Source organism: Cricetulus griseus, chromosome 8, assembly GCF_003668045.3.
Source record: "Cricetulus griseus strain 17A/GY chromosome 8, alternate assembly CriGri-PICRH-1.0, whole genome shotgun sequence".
Taxonomy (NCBI): Eukaryota; Metazoa; Chordata; class Mammalia; order Rodentia; family Cricetidae; genus Cricetulus; species Cricetulus griseus.
The window spans coordinates 42833600-42850494 of NC_048601.1; the positions used below are offsets into that span (position 1 = coordinate 42833600).

General features: G+C 44.3%; 1 protein-coding gene across 3 annotated transcripts in view; it reads left to right on the forward strand.

Moving 5' to 3' along the window:
* Nucleotides 1–4187, forward strand: part of Pdzrn3 (PDZ domain containing ring finger 3) — a 529880-nt gene extending 525693 nt beyond the window's left edge. For all 3 annotated transcript variants that reach the window (XM_035448804.1, XM_027428980.2, XM_027428979.2), the window contains 2 exons: nucleotides 880–996; nucleotides 1760–4187. In XM_035448804.1, the coding sequence (XP_035304695.1) occupies nucleotides 880–996; nucleotides 1760–3316 (1674 nt within the window). In that variant the 3' untranslated portion in view covers nucleotides 3317–4187. The remainder of the gene's footprint in view (nucleotides 1–879; nucleotides 997–1759) is intronic.
* The last annotated feature ends 12708 nt before the right edge of the window (nucleotides 4188–16895 follow it).

Below are 16895 nucleotides of genomic sequence, written 5' to 3' on the forward strand. Positions count from 1 at the left end.
GCTGGGCCCCATCACAGTTTGACTAATGAAGGAATCAGCGCAGGATTTACAGATGCCCCTTGCAGCCTGGAGCTAAGTCCCACTGATTAGCACATTGCAGGGAAATCAAAAAGAAAGGAATTGAGTCTTTCAAATAGTAACTAATGGCATTAACCAGTGAGTCTGGATATAAAGTAGCAGAGCAGGGGAGGGGGCTATTAGAGGCTTCACCAGTTTGGTGTAGGGTTGGGGAGGGGTCTTCAGTCTGAGAAAGGGGTAGTTTTCCAGCCTATAGAACAGGGCTTCTCAACCTGTGAATCACAGCCCCTTTGGAAGTCGCATGTCATGATTCATGACAGTAGCAATTAGATAATTTTATGTTTGGGGGTTGCCACAGTGTACGGAACTGTATTAAAGGGTTGCAGCATTAGAAAGGTTGAGAACCACTGCCATAGAGGATCTGCATTTTGGTGACCCCTGGAGAGAGCCCTACAATTCTTTCCAAATGTAATGTCTCCTTCCTTGAAAGAAAGCTCTTCTATGGTATACTAAATCAATTACTTTTCTCCTTGCTATGACAAAATACCTCTCCAAAGCAACTCCAAGAAGGAAGGGCTTATTTTGACTCAGTTTGAGGATATGGTCCAGCATGGTAGGGAAGGCCAAGCAGGGTATGAGGCAACTCTCTGCATCATGTTCAGTCATGAAGCAGAGAGATGAATCTGGAAGTCAGCTGGATTTCTTTTGTTCAATGAGCACTGCCCAAATTCAGAGCGGCTCCTCCAGCTTCAGCTAACTTTTTCTGGAAATACTCTATGCCATCGATCGGTCTCCATGGTGATTCTAAGTCCAAGCTGACAATAAAGCTTCTCACATGTGTGTTGGCCATTCTTCTCCTAGCTGGACGAGGGCTGGATGGATGATGACAGAAACGACTTTCTGGATGACTTACACATGGACATGCTTGAGGAGCAGCATCATCAGGCCATGCAGTTCACAGCCAGTGTGCTCCAACAGGTAAAACCTGGGCCAGCCCCACACCACTGCAACTCTGAGACAGTAAAGACCATCAGAAAACACCTGCCTAAGAGCTTTGTGGCCTGAGCATGAGTAGAAGGCAAGCTGATAGGTTCCCCTCACCAAGCTCTTTCCTCGACATCGCTACATAGTTACATAGTGAATTCCAAACTCCCAGCAATCAAGCTCCCAGGTGCCGGGAATACAGGCATATACCACCTCGCCTAGATTATGAAGCACTTGTGGTTGAAAAACCAAAGCAGAGATATTGATACCACTGATCTGCTGTTCACCAGGAAAACATATGCATCAGTGTTTACTAAGATGAGAGAAAATTAAGTCATGCCTTGAAAGAAAAGCAATTCTGTGATTATCCTGAGCTGCTCAGAGCCCTGCGGCTCTCTCCTGTGCCACCGCCAGGGTCCTAATCACCCACTAGTTGAGTCCCTTAGAAGTGATTATGCATTCTTCCTATGTATGGGTTCCTTCACTGGTTAGTTATTGGGATAACTGATGTTATCTTCCCCATTTTATAGATTGAAAAAATGAGAATTAGGGACCTGCCCAGATGCACAGAGTTAGGGCTGGGCCACTTCCTGGGCCCTAGGCCACTCCAATGCTGCAGGTCCTTCTTAGGGAATTAGAATTCAATCCAAAACGTCTGTCCTACACATAGAAGTCACACTGGGTACCTGCACCCCCTACCCCACCCAGACTTCTGTCACCATGAACCGGTTGTTTTTGTCATTTTTCTCTGATATAGAAGAAGCATGAGGAAGATGGTGGAACCACCGACACAGCCACCATCTTATCCAACCAGCACGAGAAAGACAGCGGTGTGGGGCGGACGGATGAGAGCACCCGCAATGATGAGAGCTCGGAACAGGAGAACAATGGTGAAGATGCCACGGCGTCCTCCAACCCGCTGGCGGGCCAGAGGAAGCTGACCTGTAGCCAGGACACCCTAGGCAGTGGTGACCTGCCTTTCAGCAATGAATCCTTCATCTCTGCGGACTGTACTGATGTGGACTACCTGGGCATCCCAGTAGACGAGTGTGAGCGTTTCCGCGAGCTGCTGGAGCTCAAGTGTCAGGTGCAGAGCAGCAGCCCCTACAGCCTGTACTACCCCAGCAGCCCACTGGACGCTGCTGGCAAGAGTGACCCTGAGAGTGTGGACAAGGAGCTGGAGCTGCTCAACGAGGAGCTGCGCAGCATCGAGCTGGAGTGCCTGAGCATCGTGCGTGCGCACAAGATGCAGCAGCTTAAGGAGCAGTACCGCGAGTCCTGGATGCTGCACCACAGTGGCTTCCGCAACTACAATACCAGCGTGGACGTGCGCCGCCATGAGCTCTCGGACATCACGGAGCTTCCCGAGAAGTCAGACAAGGATAGCTCGAGCGCCTACAACACTGGGGAGAGCTGCCGGAGTACCCCACTCACCCTGGAGATCTCCCCAGACAACTCCCTACGGAGGATGGCCGAGGGAAGTAGCGAAGGGGCCACGGCCAACGTCGAAGCATACAGACCATCCCCCAAGAACCTGCTCGCCATCACTGAGGATCCTGAAGTAAGCACCCCAAACTACAGCCCTAGTGCCAAAGAGCTGGACCCCAGCCAGGCCTTGGAGAGCAAAGAGCGCCGAGTTAGTGATGGCAGCAGGAGCCCCACGGCCAGCCCAAAGCTGGGCAGTGCCTACCTGCCCTCATACCACCACTCCCCGTACAAGCATGCGCACATCCCAGCGCACGCACAGCACTACCAGAGCTACATGCACCTGATCCAGCAGAAGTCGGCAGTGGAGTATGCGCAAAGCCAGATGAGCCTGGTGAGCATGTGCAAGGACTTGAACTCTTCTAACTCGGCCGAACCCCGGATGGAGTGGAAAGTGAAGATCCGCAGCGACGGGACACGCTACATTACCAAAAGGCCGGTGCGTGACCGGCTGCTGCGGGAGCGTGCGCTCAAGATCCGCGAGGAACGCAGTGGCCTGACCACGGATGACGACGCCATGAGTGAGATGAAGATGGGGCGCTACTGGAGCAAGGAGGAGCGCAAACAGCATCTGGTGAAGGCCAAGGAGCAGAGAAGGAGGCGCGAGTTTATGATGCAGAGCAGGCTGGATTGTCTGAAGGAGCAGCAGGCGGCTGACGACAGGAAGGAGATGAACATCCTGGAACTGAGCCACAAAAAGATGATGAAGAAGAGGAACAAAAAGATCTTTGACAATTGGATGACCATCCAAGAACTCTTAACCCATGGCACAAAATCGCCAGACGGCACTAGGGTATACAATTCCTTCCTGTCGGTGACTACTGTTTAACTCTCACTGTGTATAGACGAGAGACCACTACCGTTGGTGTAGACATCCCTGCCTCGTTCAATGCGGCAAGTTTTTGTATATATATAAGCCCGGCCATCATGTTGATAGTCTAAATTTGCCACTCCTACAACTTTGGGTGTCCTGGCTCTGTTTTCAGTGGAGGAAAATTACACCCTTACTCTCTTAGAAGGCAATATTAACAAGCAGCTTTTTTTCAAATAGCAATGGTAATTTTTTACTTGTTAACCTTTTTCATAAAGTGTTTAAATTTCCAAAAGATCTTTTATTAAGCATACTTTCACAGAATAATTTGTTTAAACTATATTCATATAAAAGAAGGTTAAACACGCTTTTTTTCTGCCTAAAACACAAAATGCAACTGCCAGTATGTATTTTTAATGGGACCCTATTTTGTAATGTCACTTCGCTGAAATGTGTTTCATACAAGTCACCATTCATACATCTTATATCAGTTGTGGTTTGGCAACACAACCTGCCAAAGTCTAGTTGGCAATTTCACACACACACACACACACAGACTAGCAACATTTCCAGTCAAGATATCCATTTTTCATATTTTTCTGGTTAAGGTTCCCAAGAAGAGTGTCGAGGTTTTAACAGAAAGCAAAATTTCCTGCAGCTTTACGGACGCTTGAAGCATGTTTGCGAATATTGCCGCCTGTTGGAAGAATTTGCATGTACAGGGAAGTTGTGGATGGAGACAGTTTGTGGAGTTTTAAGTGCTCATTGTTGTAGACCTTTGCTTTGTAGATTGGAAGGGACAGACTTAACCAAGCAAGTTCACAGAATCATGATTAGTTACAAACATCAAGTAAAATGAAGTTAAAATAAATTATTATTTTCTATTTGACATGTTTTGGCATGTGTGCTTATTTTACAGTGTTGACCCCTTCCTGCTTGCATCACCTGCTGCTTCTTGAGTATTTCAAACTGTCTGATTCCTTGACTCAGCCTAGAGCCCAGTGACAGATACAAAAGCAAGGTCTGGTGGCAAAGAATAGGGAATGAAATATACCACATACCCCTGGGCTTTGACAGTGTGCCTCTCAGGATGCTTCCACCTAGCCCAGTATCCTGCAGATAGGAGAGCTTGCAGTGTCGGCAAGCATCTCAGCTGGTGTCATGTTTATGAGTGAACTACTTTGTGTTTCCTCACACACTACTCTCTGCCCGTTCCAGCAAGCATCTTGGCCAGCTTCCCATCTCTGAGATGTACCTGTCCACCAGGCAAAAGTTTCATAGCCTAGCAGAGGTCTCTAAAGTAGCTGGTCTTGGGAACAGGTTTCTTTTAGACTTCTGTGACTGTCAAGGTACTGAGTAAAGGACTTACTACCAGTGTTCCCTAATTACAGTGTTTATATCAATTTCAGCTATAATGCCCACTGAAAAATGAAAATAAAGATTAGGAAAGGGATCATTTTTATTTGCTGTCACACCAGCCATCTGGTTTGCTCACTGATTTAATTGAAATTTTGATTGAAATGGCAAGGGGTTTTGGGCATCTCAGACAACGATTTCCTCGCACACATCCCGTTTGAGCCCAAATCCCTCCTTTGGGGCTGGACTGTTAAGACTAATTACTAGTTACACTTGTGTAGCCAGTCTTTCTCTGTCCCACCAGCTAGCTCCCAAATAATGACACAGACACTTTTCATTAATTATGAGAGCTCGACCTATACCTTAGGCTTCTTCCTAACTGGCTCTTATAGCTTAAACCAATCCATATTTTTTAATCTCTGTTCTACCATGTGGCTTTTTACCTTTCTTTCATTCTGTACCTCTGACTGATTCTGCATCTCGCTGGCATCTCCTATGCACCCAAAGTCCTCTTCCTTTTTCTTTCTCTCCCTGGGACTCTTAACTGTGCCTCCTGCCTAACTGTTGGCCTTTCAGTTTTTTGTTACACCAGTCACAGCAATACATCCTCACAGTGTACAAATATCCCACAAGGCACTTGTAATAAATAATTTAATGAAAATAAAACACTGAGATAATGATTCCTCACTAGCGAAATATCTGGTTTCTACCTCTTCTAGAACCAGGTGTTGCTAAGATAATTGTGTCTGCTACATAATTCTAATCAGCTCTGGGAGGTGAATCAAGTTTTACAGAGTGTGCACCATGAGGACAAAAAGTTCCAACTGTCCCCAAGTTCAGTTTTCAACAAAGTGCCCTCCACAGCTCCCAAGCTGCTTTGCAGCCCCAGCAGTTTGATCTTCCATCTTCTAGTAAATATTTCACAGAACACGAACACCTGTCTGATAAATCGCAAATCACTATAAAGTACAGAGAAGCATACAAGTGACTGCTATTTAGAAAATAGCTTTCTTTCATTAAAGGCAGGGGCTGCATTCGTGACACATGAACAAGAGAAGACTTCTCATGGAATCTAATTAGTCACAATATGTCAAAGGCAAATAGGAGTACTTCTCATCTGGGTGCATGGAATACCTCCACATGTAGGGGTTAGCCTGCACACTTAGGAAAAGCACCTTAAAGTTGCTGTTCCAGATTTCCAACTACACATCGTGCTTGGACCTAACCTGTAATTCAGTCTGAAGTTTCTCTAAACCTAAGGTAATAACTCCACTGAAATATAAAAGGCATGATAGTGTCAATCAGAAAGAAAGAGGAAGTTGAGAAGTACAGGGGAGAGCTCATTAATAACCAATCGAGAATTCAGAACTCAGCACCTGGCCCTACATCTCTTAGCAGCTCATCCTCAGGGGACAGATAGTAAAGTGTGTGAACAGTCAACTTCCATGCATCCACCCTGCTCTTGCAACCAAAATCTGCAAGCTTGCACTAATTGATGCCCCCAGAGTGAGTCTAAGCCAGGAAACATGAATCCACCATTTCTTATATGAGCTTGTGCTCCCTAGGGCCACCTGGTACAAGCCTTTCTGAGCTAGTGGGAAAATCCAGGGATATCCAGGGTAAGAGTTCAAACACTTTACAACTTCTATTGAGAAACCCTAGAGTCCATGTAAACATGTGCTGTTACCAACACATCTTTCTACCAGCCCTCCTGCCCTGCTTCTAGGCCCCATTTGGGAATTTGTAGAAGGTATGGATTCTCTCTTGGGGAGAAGGGTACTTACACAACATGTAAATGAATTGCATACACTTTTGGAGGTGTTGCCTAGCTCTCAGTGCCACTCATGGGCTCTTACTCACATAAGAAGCCCAGATTTGGATAAAAATGTGACCTCTGTGCATCTGTGTTTCTCTTTATCTGGTCCCTGTGGTTGAAACTGGCAGCACTATTTGAGCCGAATCCCTATTTTGAATAGCAAGAAAGCCATTCTCCCTATGAGAGTCATGCCTTCTGAGACGATTAAAATTCAGCTAACCAATGGTGCCTGCAATCTTGGGGGACATTATGCTAATGGATTTGCTCATAGCTACTTAACTTTAGAAGTGTGAGTGCAGGTTCCTCATTCTCTACTACAACCCCTCCACTGTCCGGATAGCTCTGGTTTCATCTCTTTCTAGCATGAGTCTTTATTGAGCATCCAGGGCTACATTGTTCAATCCAGTAGTCACTAGCCATATCCAGCTACTAAACAGTTCATGAAAGGTAAGGCCAAAGCATGAGGCCATGGGTAGTGTATCTAGCACTACAAAAAAAAATTCAGTGAATAAAATATGGTTAGTCCACTATAAAGAAATTCATTGAGATGTGTAGACTTTGGGTCTAGTTCATTTCAGTGTGTGATGTTTCTCACTTCCAATTTTTTTGTAATAAAGTTAATTTTTGAAAAAAGAAAATAAAGAAAAAAATATGGTTAGTCCAAATGGAAATGTTCTGGGAAAATAGGTTTCAAAATTAATCATACAAAGTTTTATAAAATTCCTATGGAAATTGCAGTAATTTCTATTGCAATTACAGTAACTTTACATATGTTGGGTTAAGTAAAATACATAATCATAATTTACTTTGTAACTGAGAATACAACAAAACTTTAAATTCCATATGTAGGGGCTGGGGAGATGGATGGTTCCATCTGTAAAGTCCCTGGTGAGGAAGCATCAGGATTTGTGTTCAGATCCCCAGTGCCCACATAACAGTTGGGCATACTGGCTCACATCTGTAACTATAGAACTTAGTTGGGGGCAGTGGGAAGGATGGGAGGGATAACAGACAGGCAGAGCCCCAGTGCTCACTGGCCAGCCTGGCTAGCCAATCAGTGAGCTCTAGGTTCAGTGAGAGACCTTGCCTCAAAAATTAACCTAGGAGCCATAGAGGACTAACATCAACCAGTGACCTTCAGATGCACATACACACGAGCACATATATGCACTACAAGCACAACCAAGTTTGCATATGTGGACCACATTATATTTCTACTGGACACCACTAATATAGACAGTGTTAGGTGTTTATGTACAAAATGCTTGCGTCACAAAACTCTTAAGTCAGTTCTTCAAGGTTAGTAGTTTTTATCAACAATGTAAACTCGGGATATGAACTTTGCTCATGGCTGGAGACATGGCCATCAAGAGAACTTGCTCTTGCAATGGACTGGAGTTCAGTTCCAACATCCATGCACATTGGATGGCTCACACCCACCTGTAACTAGCTCCTCCAAGGGATCAATCGCCCTCTTTTGGTCTCTGCAGGCACCTACATTCACATGCACATAGCCCCCAATCACACACATATACTTGTAATCAAAAATTTAGGGCTTGAGAGTTGGCTCAGGAGTTGAGCACATTAGCTGCTTTTCTTGAGGACCCAGGTTTGATTCCCAGCACCCACAGGGCAGCTCAGAACTATCATATGTGCTTCAGTTCTAGAGGATCTGATGCCCTCCTCTGGCTTCTGTGAGAACCTGGCATGCACACAATACATGAAAGCAAATAGTCATATACATAAAATAAAGATTTTTTTTTAATTTTTGAGGAAAGAATTTTCCCCAGTAAGTGTGACTGGAGTTGGTATTGCCAGTGTCTAGCCCTTCCATACCTCACCCCTCTTCCACTATCTACTCAGGAAACAACCCAACATTGCCCTGATTATGTTCATTATATTTGTAACATGCTCATGATACCAATAAAAGAAATTGCTTTCAAAGTAACGGACCCTTCACCGTGTTCCCTCTGGAGTTCTAAGTCACAGGATATTCTAAGTCTCCTAGCAAGATTACATGACAGTGTCTAAAATAGCAATAGGGACATCCATGAAGTTTTTCATCTCTTCAATGAAAACAAGAGATTCCGAATAGCAAGACTCCCAAACATGCTGAGGTAGAGTTGTATATCGCCTAGGGAACACTAGTTGGAGAACTAATTAGGATTATAAAGTGAAGTATGAAAATTAACCAAATAATTATGTCCTTGTAGCCCTCAGAAGTAGGTTACAGGTTACTCACTAACGCAATTGCCCCAAACCAAGGAAGCAAACATAATTCTTCCATAAGCCATCACAATGCCCACTTTTATTTCTGTTTCCCAATTACTTGAGGATTTCAGGATTTCTGTGGAGCATCAACTAATTAACAGGAAATCACTAACACGAGATAAGATGTGAGAATCCTCATGCAAATGCTGTGGTCTTCGATTTTGATTAAATGTGAATTCCCCTGAAGCACTTCCAGAACAAAACTCACGGTTCTTTGGGTTTTATTCAGATGGACTTTTCTGTGTAAATGGTCCACTTTTTCTTTAGCTTCCAGTTACAATGATCCTCTAAGGGCACGGTCTATGAGGACACGTGATGGGCCTGTAACTTGGCTTTCCTTTCAAGCAGCAGGAGCTGACCTTAGTACACTATCATTGTGTGAAAATGAAAGCTGAGGAAATAACCAGCCTCCCTTCGCTGGCTTCACACGTTGAAACTTATTCTCTAGTTCAGTGAGTCTCACCAAAATCCTTAAGAACCCAATGGATTTGCCAGATGTCACCAATGTCCCTCAAAAAATATGCTATGTCTTGTAGGGGAAAATGCTGACCATGCCCACTTGAGGGCTGGCACAGGTGACACTGACCATGCACACTTTGGCGTGGTCAGAGTGACGTAGCATGCGGCTCTCTGTTCCTTCTCCCGCCTGGTTATACAGGACTGGCTCCGTTGCATGAGTACTTCCTAATAAACAATTTGTTTTTCAAACTAGTTCTGACTCCATTAAAATCAGCATTAATTGCGTTTCACATTAATGTCTAGTGCCATGGAGATGGCTGAGCAGGTAAAGGTACCTGGTGGCCTGGGTTCAATTCCTGAGTCCCACATGGTGAAGGGAAAGAGCCAACTCCCAAAAATTGCCCTCTGACCTCGGCATATGATCTATGGCCCACATGTACATGAACACAAAATGAAGAAATGGGTAATGACATACAGACACACAGACATGCACACATATATACATATGTTATATACATATTATATAGACATATATATAGACATATACATAATGCATTTGCTTCCATTCTCTTCAGTGCCATCCCAGATGACTCCAACTTAGTTCTAAGAATTGTGACCAGCCCTTGCTCTCAAAGCCACATCAAAAGCCAATACTGCTTGCAGCCATGGACAAAGCTTACAGCCTAGTGGGAAATAGTAAACCAATCATTCAAAAATGCCAAGAAAGTTGACAACAGGGGCAACCAAAGAGCCACTGATTCAGATAGGCTGGGCTAAGATAAATTCCTATTCACTAAGGCAAAAGAGAGTGGTGGTGTTACAAGCAAAAAAGAGCATAAGCAAGTCCTAGGGAGGCAGAAGATATGACCATAAACAGTCAGTGTGCCTATAAGCCAAGGAAGGTGAGGAAGGTATCTATTTGACCATAAATACCTTTTCAATATAGTCACTACATTGCTTATCAAACATAGACACACTGGACACTACAATGAATGCCTTACATGAACCAACTCCCTTAATCAAGAGCCTATGGGATGAGTGGGATGCTATTCAGATTTCACAGGTTAGGATGGAAACCCTGGAGAAGTCAGCTGCTGTGGGGCCATTAGGGCGGCTGACATGACATTTTTGTGCCTCACTTCACCACTATGCTGGCAGCCCACACCACCGAGACGGGAACTCAGGGATCCCCACCCTGGGAGAAGCTGGAAGATTCCATCAGGTACCCATTATGTCTGTAGCCAAGGCAACCAGATTGTCTTCCACCTATCTCTAACTCAGGGATGAGAGCTTAGAGCCATATTGCTGCCCGTGGCTAAGCCCCAGCAAGTAATTAAACACGCAGGCTCAGTCAGTTCACTTCCACAAAGTCAAGCAAGGTGACCCCCAAAACAACTTCTTCCCCATCCTTGGATGTCTTTTCCCTTGAACACCATGCAAGACCCACCCTGAAATTCCTGTCATGGGACTCCGCCTGTGCAATACCTAACTCAGAGGCTTAGAAGGATTCCCTTTGTCCTCAGTCACCAGCTTCTCCTTCTTTCCACCTCCCAGGAGGATTATCAGTGCTGATGAGCTAGGTCCAGAGATTGCATCATGAAGCAGGAAACTTAGATGATTTGAGGGTCACACAGCTTCTCTGGTGACCCACCCACAGAAACAGGTATCCTTAGTGGTGCCTTGTGTCAAGTACTGTGGTTGACTCTGCTGTGACCTCCAAAACCTCACATGCAGAGGCCACCAAGATCAAAAGTCACTGAACAGTCATTCCCACAAACTGGAAGCTCAGATGAACTAAGGGGCCGATAAATTATATTTTGAGCTTTTCCATCCTCAAAGAAGAAGAAAGAAGAAAGAAGAAAGAAGAAAGAAGAAGAAGAAGAAGAAGAAGAAGAAGAAGAAGAAGAAGAAGAAGAAGAAGAAGAAGAAGAAGAACAACAACAACAACAACAACAACAGCAACAACAACAATGAACAGCAACAACAACAACAAACAACAACAAGAACAAGAACAGCAACAACAACAACAACAACAAGTCAATGCTCATTCATTCTCTGGACTCCCAGGGCTCTTTTGAAAGGAGACTTCTCTTTGACCAATTTTTAAATTCAATTGACACATTTCCTAACTCTCTTCTAAGCCAGCCTCTGAGAAAGGAGACTTACTTCTGCCTCCCAGCCCATCAGCTCCTGCTTCCTCCTTATGAGGGTCAGTCACTTCCTTAATACCTACATGATGTGTAATGACCATGTTCCCATTAGGAACCACTGGGACCATTTATTTCTAAGTGGGGCTTGGAATTTTCCCTTTGCTTAGCAACAAGAAAAATTCCAGAATCTCCATATGCATTGCTAGTTAGTTTCAAAACAAGGCCAAATGGTAAATGTGCCTCTAAAATCCATTAGGAGTTCAGCCTATAATGCAGCCTATCCAAAAAAGTCTTGAAAGGATACAGAACTTCCACTAAGCTCAGTGTGCATGTTCAGGGGCTGCCCAGCCAGTGATTCAAGACCCTTTTAGGAAGGTATGGAGAAGGGACCTGTCAGCAGCTGGAGCCCTGAACAATCAACCAGTAATGTGTGTTATATCCAAACAGAGCTACTGACTGTACGCACCACTTTTTATATGATGGGAGACTCATAGCAGTGTGCTGCCTGAAGCAGACATGATGATAAGTGATCTCCCACACCAAAGCACCTCAGGCCAGCTTACACAATCTCGGACTTGAAAATAGAGCCTTAGCTAAGACACCAAAATCATGAGCACCTAGGTCTTCATTTTTATACACCAAAGAAAGGTAGTGAGAAAGCAAAAAAGGTTGGCTTAAAATGGGGGTATTCCTGTACAAGCAACTGGTATTGAGAGTGTATGAAAATGACAGCCACACTCAGGGCCCCACCTGAATCCAGTGGCATAAAAATAATAACCCAATTTCAAAATGGACCATCAACTCCGAAACATATTTCTCAAAGATAACAATACAAATGTCTACGAGGCATATCACAAGATGCTCGCTCATCACTAGAGAACACAAATAAAATCCAAAGCCCAATGACAAGAATGGCTACTACTAGAAAGGTAGAAAAGAACAAAGTTTGCAAACATGGGGAAACCATAACCTCCCTAAGCTTCATGAAAATGATACAGCTGCCCCAGAATACTTCAGGGAGTCTTTAAATCTATACAGGAATGCTGGAGACACCGTCCAGCAGGTAAAGTGCTGGCTGTGTAAGCAGGGGGACCTGAGTTCAGCTCTCCAACATTTCACAGGGCAACAGCACCTCTTTAATCCCAGAACTGGATGGGAGAGCACACACAGGTGGATCCCAGGGCCTCATTGGCCAGTCATTCTCACCAAAATAGCAAAGTCCAAACTCAGAAAGAGACCCTGTCTCAAAAAAAAAAAAAAAGTCAGGCAGCAATAGATATCTGATATTGACCTCTGATCTCTACCTGCACACACAGATACACATACATATACACAAACGCATACTCTACACACACATGTATGTATGTATGTATGTATGTAATGAAAATTTGCCAAACGACTTGGCAATTTCAGATCTGCACAAACGAGCTGCAATCAGAGACAGATATTTTTATAACAATATTCATAAGAGCTCTATCTACAACAGCCAAAAGGTTGAAAAATATCTGGGCAAAACAATGGTGCAACCGTTAAGGGAAATATGGTGTTCACATTTGATGGAATGCTATTTGGCCATTAAGAAAGGAAGCTCTGCCACATGCCACTTGAAATGTTATGCTAAGTGAAGTAAGCCAGATGTAAAGGAACTAATACTATGATTTTAATTACAGAAATATATATGCTCAGGAGTAGTTAGCCATACAAAATGGACTCTGTGCTTTTGTGTGTGTGTGTTGTTTTGGCAATTTTTGCATCTTAGACTTTTTTGTTTATTTGACTGACTGATTGATTTTGAATGAGTTAGAGGGAGAAAGAACATCAAGTTGGGTTGGTAGGGAAGGAGGAAGGATCTGGAAGAAATCAGGGGAAGGAAAAATAATATGATGAAAATAAATCATATAAAAAAAAAACTTAAGCCGCCGGGCATTGGTGGCGCACGCCTTTAATCCCAGCACTCTAGAGGCAGAAGTAGGCGGATCTCTGTGAGTTCCAGGCCAGCCTGGTCTCCAGAGAGAGTGCCAGGATAGGCTCCAAAGCTACACAGAGAAACCCTGTCTCGAAAAACCAAAAAAATAAAAAGAAACCTTAAGCCGATAAATACCAAAAAATTAAAAGAGGATGCATGGACTGAGGAGCTGGCTCACCACACAGGCATGAAGACTCCAGTTCAGAGCCCCACAAGCTACAAAAAAGCCAGATGGGCATGGCATTCTACCTGCAATCCCCCCAGCACTTGGAATCAGACAGCAGATCTCCAAGGCAAAAGGCTGGCTAGACTAGCAGATGAGCAAGCAAGACCCTGCCTCAGAAAACAGAGTGGAGAGCAACTGCGGAAGACACCCCACGTGGGCTTCTAGTCTTCACATATGCCCTCCCAGACACCCATACCCAGGGACTGCACTTACATATGCAAACATGCAAACATGCATGCATGTGTAAACTTGCTTCTACACATGCAGGCATTCATACACATGCAGAAAGGAAAGAAGAAGTGCTCACATGGAGGACTGTTAGGGACAAAGCTTTCCTGCTCCATTCTTCCAGCCGTCACTTCTCAAGTTTCTACAAAGCATCTGCTCCAGGCTGGACTCCTAGAGGAAAGTCTTCCCTTCTAAGACAGCCTGTTCTGACAGGAGGAGATGAAATAGGTGCAAACCACGGGAGGAAAAGGCCCATCACCAGTCATGAGAAAAAGACATATCTAGGCCAGAAACAGCAAGACCACTGACCCTGGGGTTCTCAGGGAGTGTCTACAGACCACAGCACCAGCACCATCTAAAATACTGCTAGAAATACAAACCCCCAGACACTGCCCTGCCTCACTGATTAGAAGACAAGAGGCCAAACTTCTGTTTAACCAAAGGACTTCCATATGACCAGGACAAATACATGCTAAGGTCTGAGAAACACTACTGATAAGCAGAGTGTTTCTTTCTTTCTTTCTTTCTTTCTTTCTTTCTTTCTTTCTTTCTTTCTTTCTTTCTGCCATAGCCCTATAACCAGTGCTGGACTCTCACTTCCTAAAACAGTTCTTGGGCATAATGGGAACTTTATATATAAAATATGATAAATACATGAGCAAGCAATTGAAATGCATCACCTTGAAGTTAGATTGCTAAAGAAACCTATCTAAATATTTCATTTCAGATCAAAAGTTTGACAAAGATCCAGCCTTGCAAATCCTGAGCAAGAATGTTCCAGGCTAACTAAAGCAGGAAGTACAGATGCCCTGGTGTAGGAAAGCACTGTTTCAGGGCCATGCTTCCTGACACACTACTCTCCACAGCTTACAAGGCCGACTTCTGATTCTGGAGTCTGGAATGATTTGGGGCTTGTTTTCCTTTTTCTGAGATGGAGCCTCACTCTGTATATAGTTCAGGCTGTCATTGGACTCCTATCAATCCTCTTGCCTCAGCCTCCTGAGTTCTGGGATACAGGTATGTGTCACCATGCCTGGCTTGAAATCCTAACTATCCCAGGAATACAAGCATATACAATCTCTTAGTTTTGTATTCTGGTAAAACATCTCCCCCTTCTTTGAGCACAGCTGCACTCTTGGTGGGCCATACATGAAAAAACACCAGCCCCAAGTAGCTGACCTGTTCTCTATGAGAGAGACCTTAGACATGCAGGCTCACTGGTTCTCCCACTAAGCAAGGGGTGGAGCCAGCCAGACCTGCGTGCAGGTACTCTGACTTTTAACATCCCCAAAACAAATTCAAGATGGTGCCAAATAAATAAATAAATAAATAAATAAATAAATAAATAAATGCTACAAGCCCTGCTGAAGTAATTCAAGCCTTCTGGTGGCAGAACCAGGGAGTTGAAGCCAAGTGACAGCCAAGTTCCTCATCTTGAAGCCCAGGTCCAGGCTTGGTATTGCAGAAAGCCAAAGAAATACAGAAGCAACAGCTGGTCTCCTCCCCTGTGTTTTTCTCCATCCTCAAGAAAAGATGGCAAGTCTGTGCTAAATTACACCCACGAGGGAAATTTCCTCTATTTCATTTTTAGTGTTAAAAAATATCCCTACAGAGTATCAATAGTGATATTTTTGAAGTTATAGAGGGCAAACAGAAATTACTGTGCTGTTGATGTCCTTGAGATGGCCACAATACTTTCACTCACCACAGGAGATTAGAACATAGGTACAAGGGTCAATGGACTCCCCCTGGAAAGGGTCAAACAGTAAATACAGAGATATGTAAGCCAAAGGCAGAGTCCAGACGATTGCAGGTGGCACATCTGCTATTGAAATGAAGCCAGCTCTGGGCTTAGAGTTCTCCAGAGAGTGGCACCAACAAGAGGGGGTGCATGACAGGGAGGGGCTGTGTGTATACACAAGATCTAGAGAGAAGAAGACAAAGAGAGATGGAGGGGAATTTGTCATAAGGACCTAGCTTACTCACTGTCAGGGGGTGGCCAAGTCTCCAAACCTCCAAAGTAAGCTCGCAAGCCAAGAAGCCAAGGACAAGCTTTATCAAGACCCAGAAAAGGCAAGAAAAACACTTGTGTCCCAGGCCTAAGACATCACCCTCACAGCCTCAGAGTGTGACTTCACTTGGATTTAGTCTCTTTTTATATTTATTTTTATTCATATGTATATGGGGTGGTATATGAATGTAGGCACCCATGGAGTCCAGAAGAGGACATCAGATTGCTGAGCTCTAGCATTACATGAGTGCAGGGACCCAAGCTTGGTCCTCTGCATGCACTGAGTACTATTAACCACAGAGCCATCATCTCTCCCGTCCCATCGCTTGTATTTTTACAACCACTTTATATGACTCTACTTCCAGGGCCTAGAGAGATGGGCCTGTGGTGGTTAAGAGCACATGCCGCTCTTGAAGAAGACCTCAGTTTGTTTCTCAACACTCATGTTAGGTGGCTACAACCGCCTGTAACTTGAATCCCATGGGATCTGATACCTCTGACATGTACGGGCACCTGCCCTCATATGAACATACCCACACTCACATACATACATACATACATACATACATACATACATACATACATTCACATATTAATGATAGAATGAAGTCATTCAGTGAGCCCTAAGAGTCCAATTAACTAATGGAGATCTTTGGATACTTGTACACACATCAGGAGGTGGCCATGTAAAGGTGATGGTAGAAAACCAGGTAATACTTTGGTAAGCAAGAAAGGCCAAGTATGGCCAGCCAGCCATCAGGAGCCAAGGGACAGGCAAGCAGTTGATTGTCTCATATTGGAAGGAGCCAGGCCTGGGGATTCTTCAGAAATGAGAGAATGTATTTCTGTGTTTAAGCCACCAGTTTGTGCTTCCTGTTTCCACAGACACAGATGCTCAAACACAGAACTAATGAAGCCTCTGCCTTGGCCTCCATTTATCCTGATTTCAGTCCCCACTTCTGGATTTCTCAGAGACAAGACCATTGCATTATTGGTTGAGTGGCTGTTTAAAAAAAATAAAATCTGCTTCCTAGTTGAGGTCAATATGTAGGAGAGGTAGGCTCAATGAAATAGAGGCTAGGAACTGCATGCTGAGGCCCAGGCATGACACAGG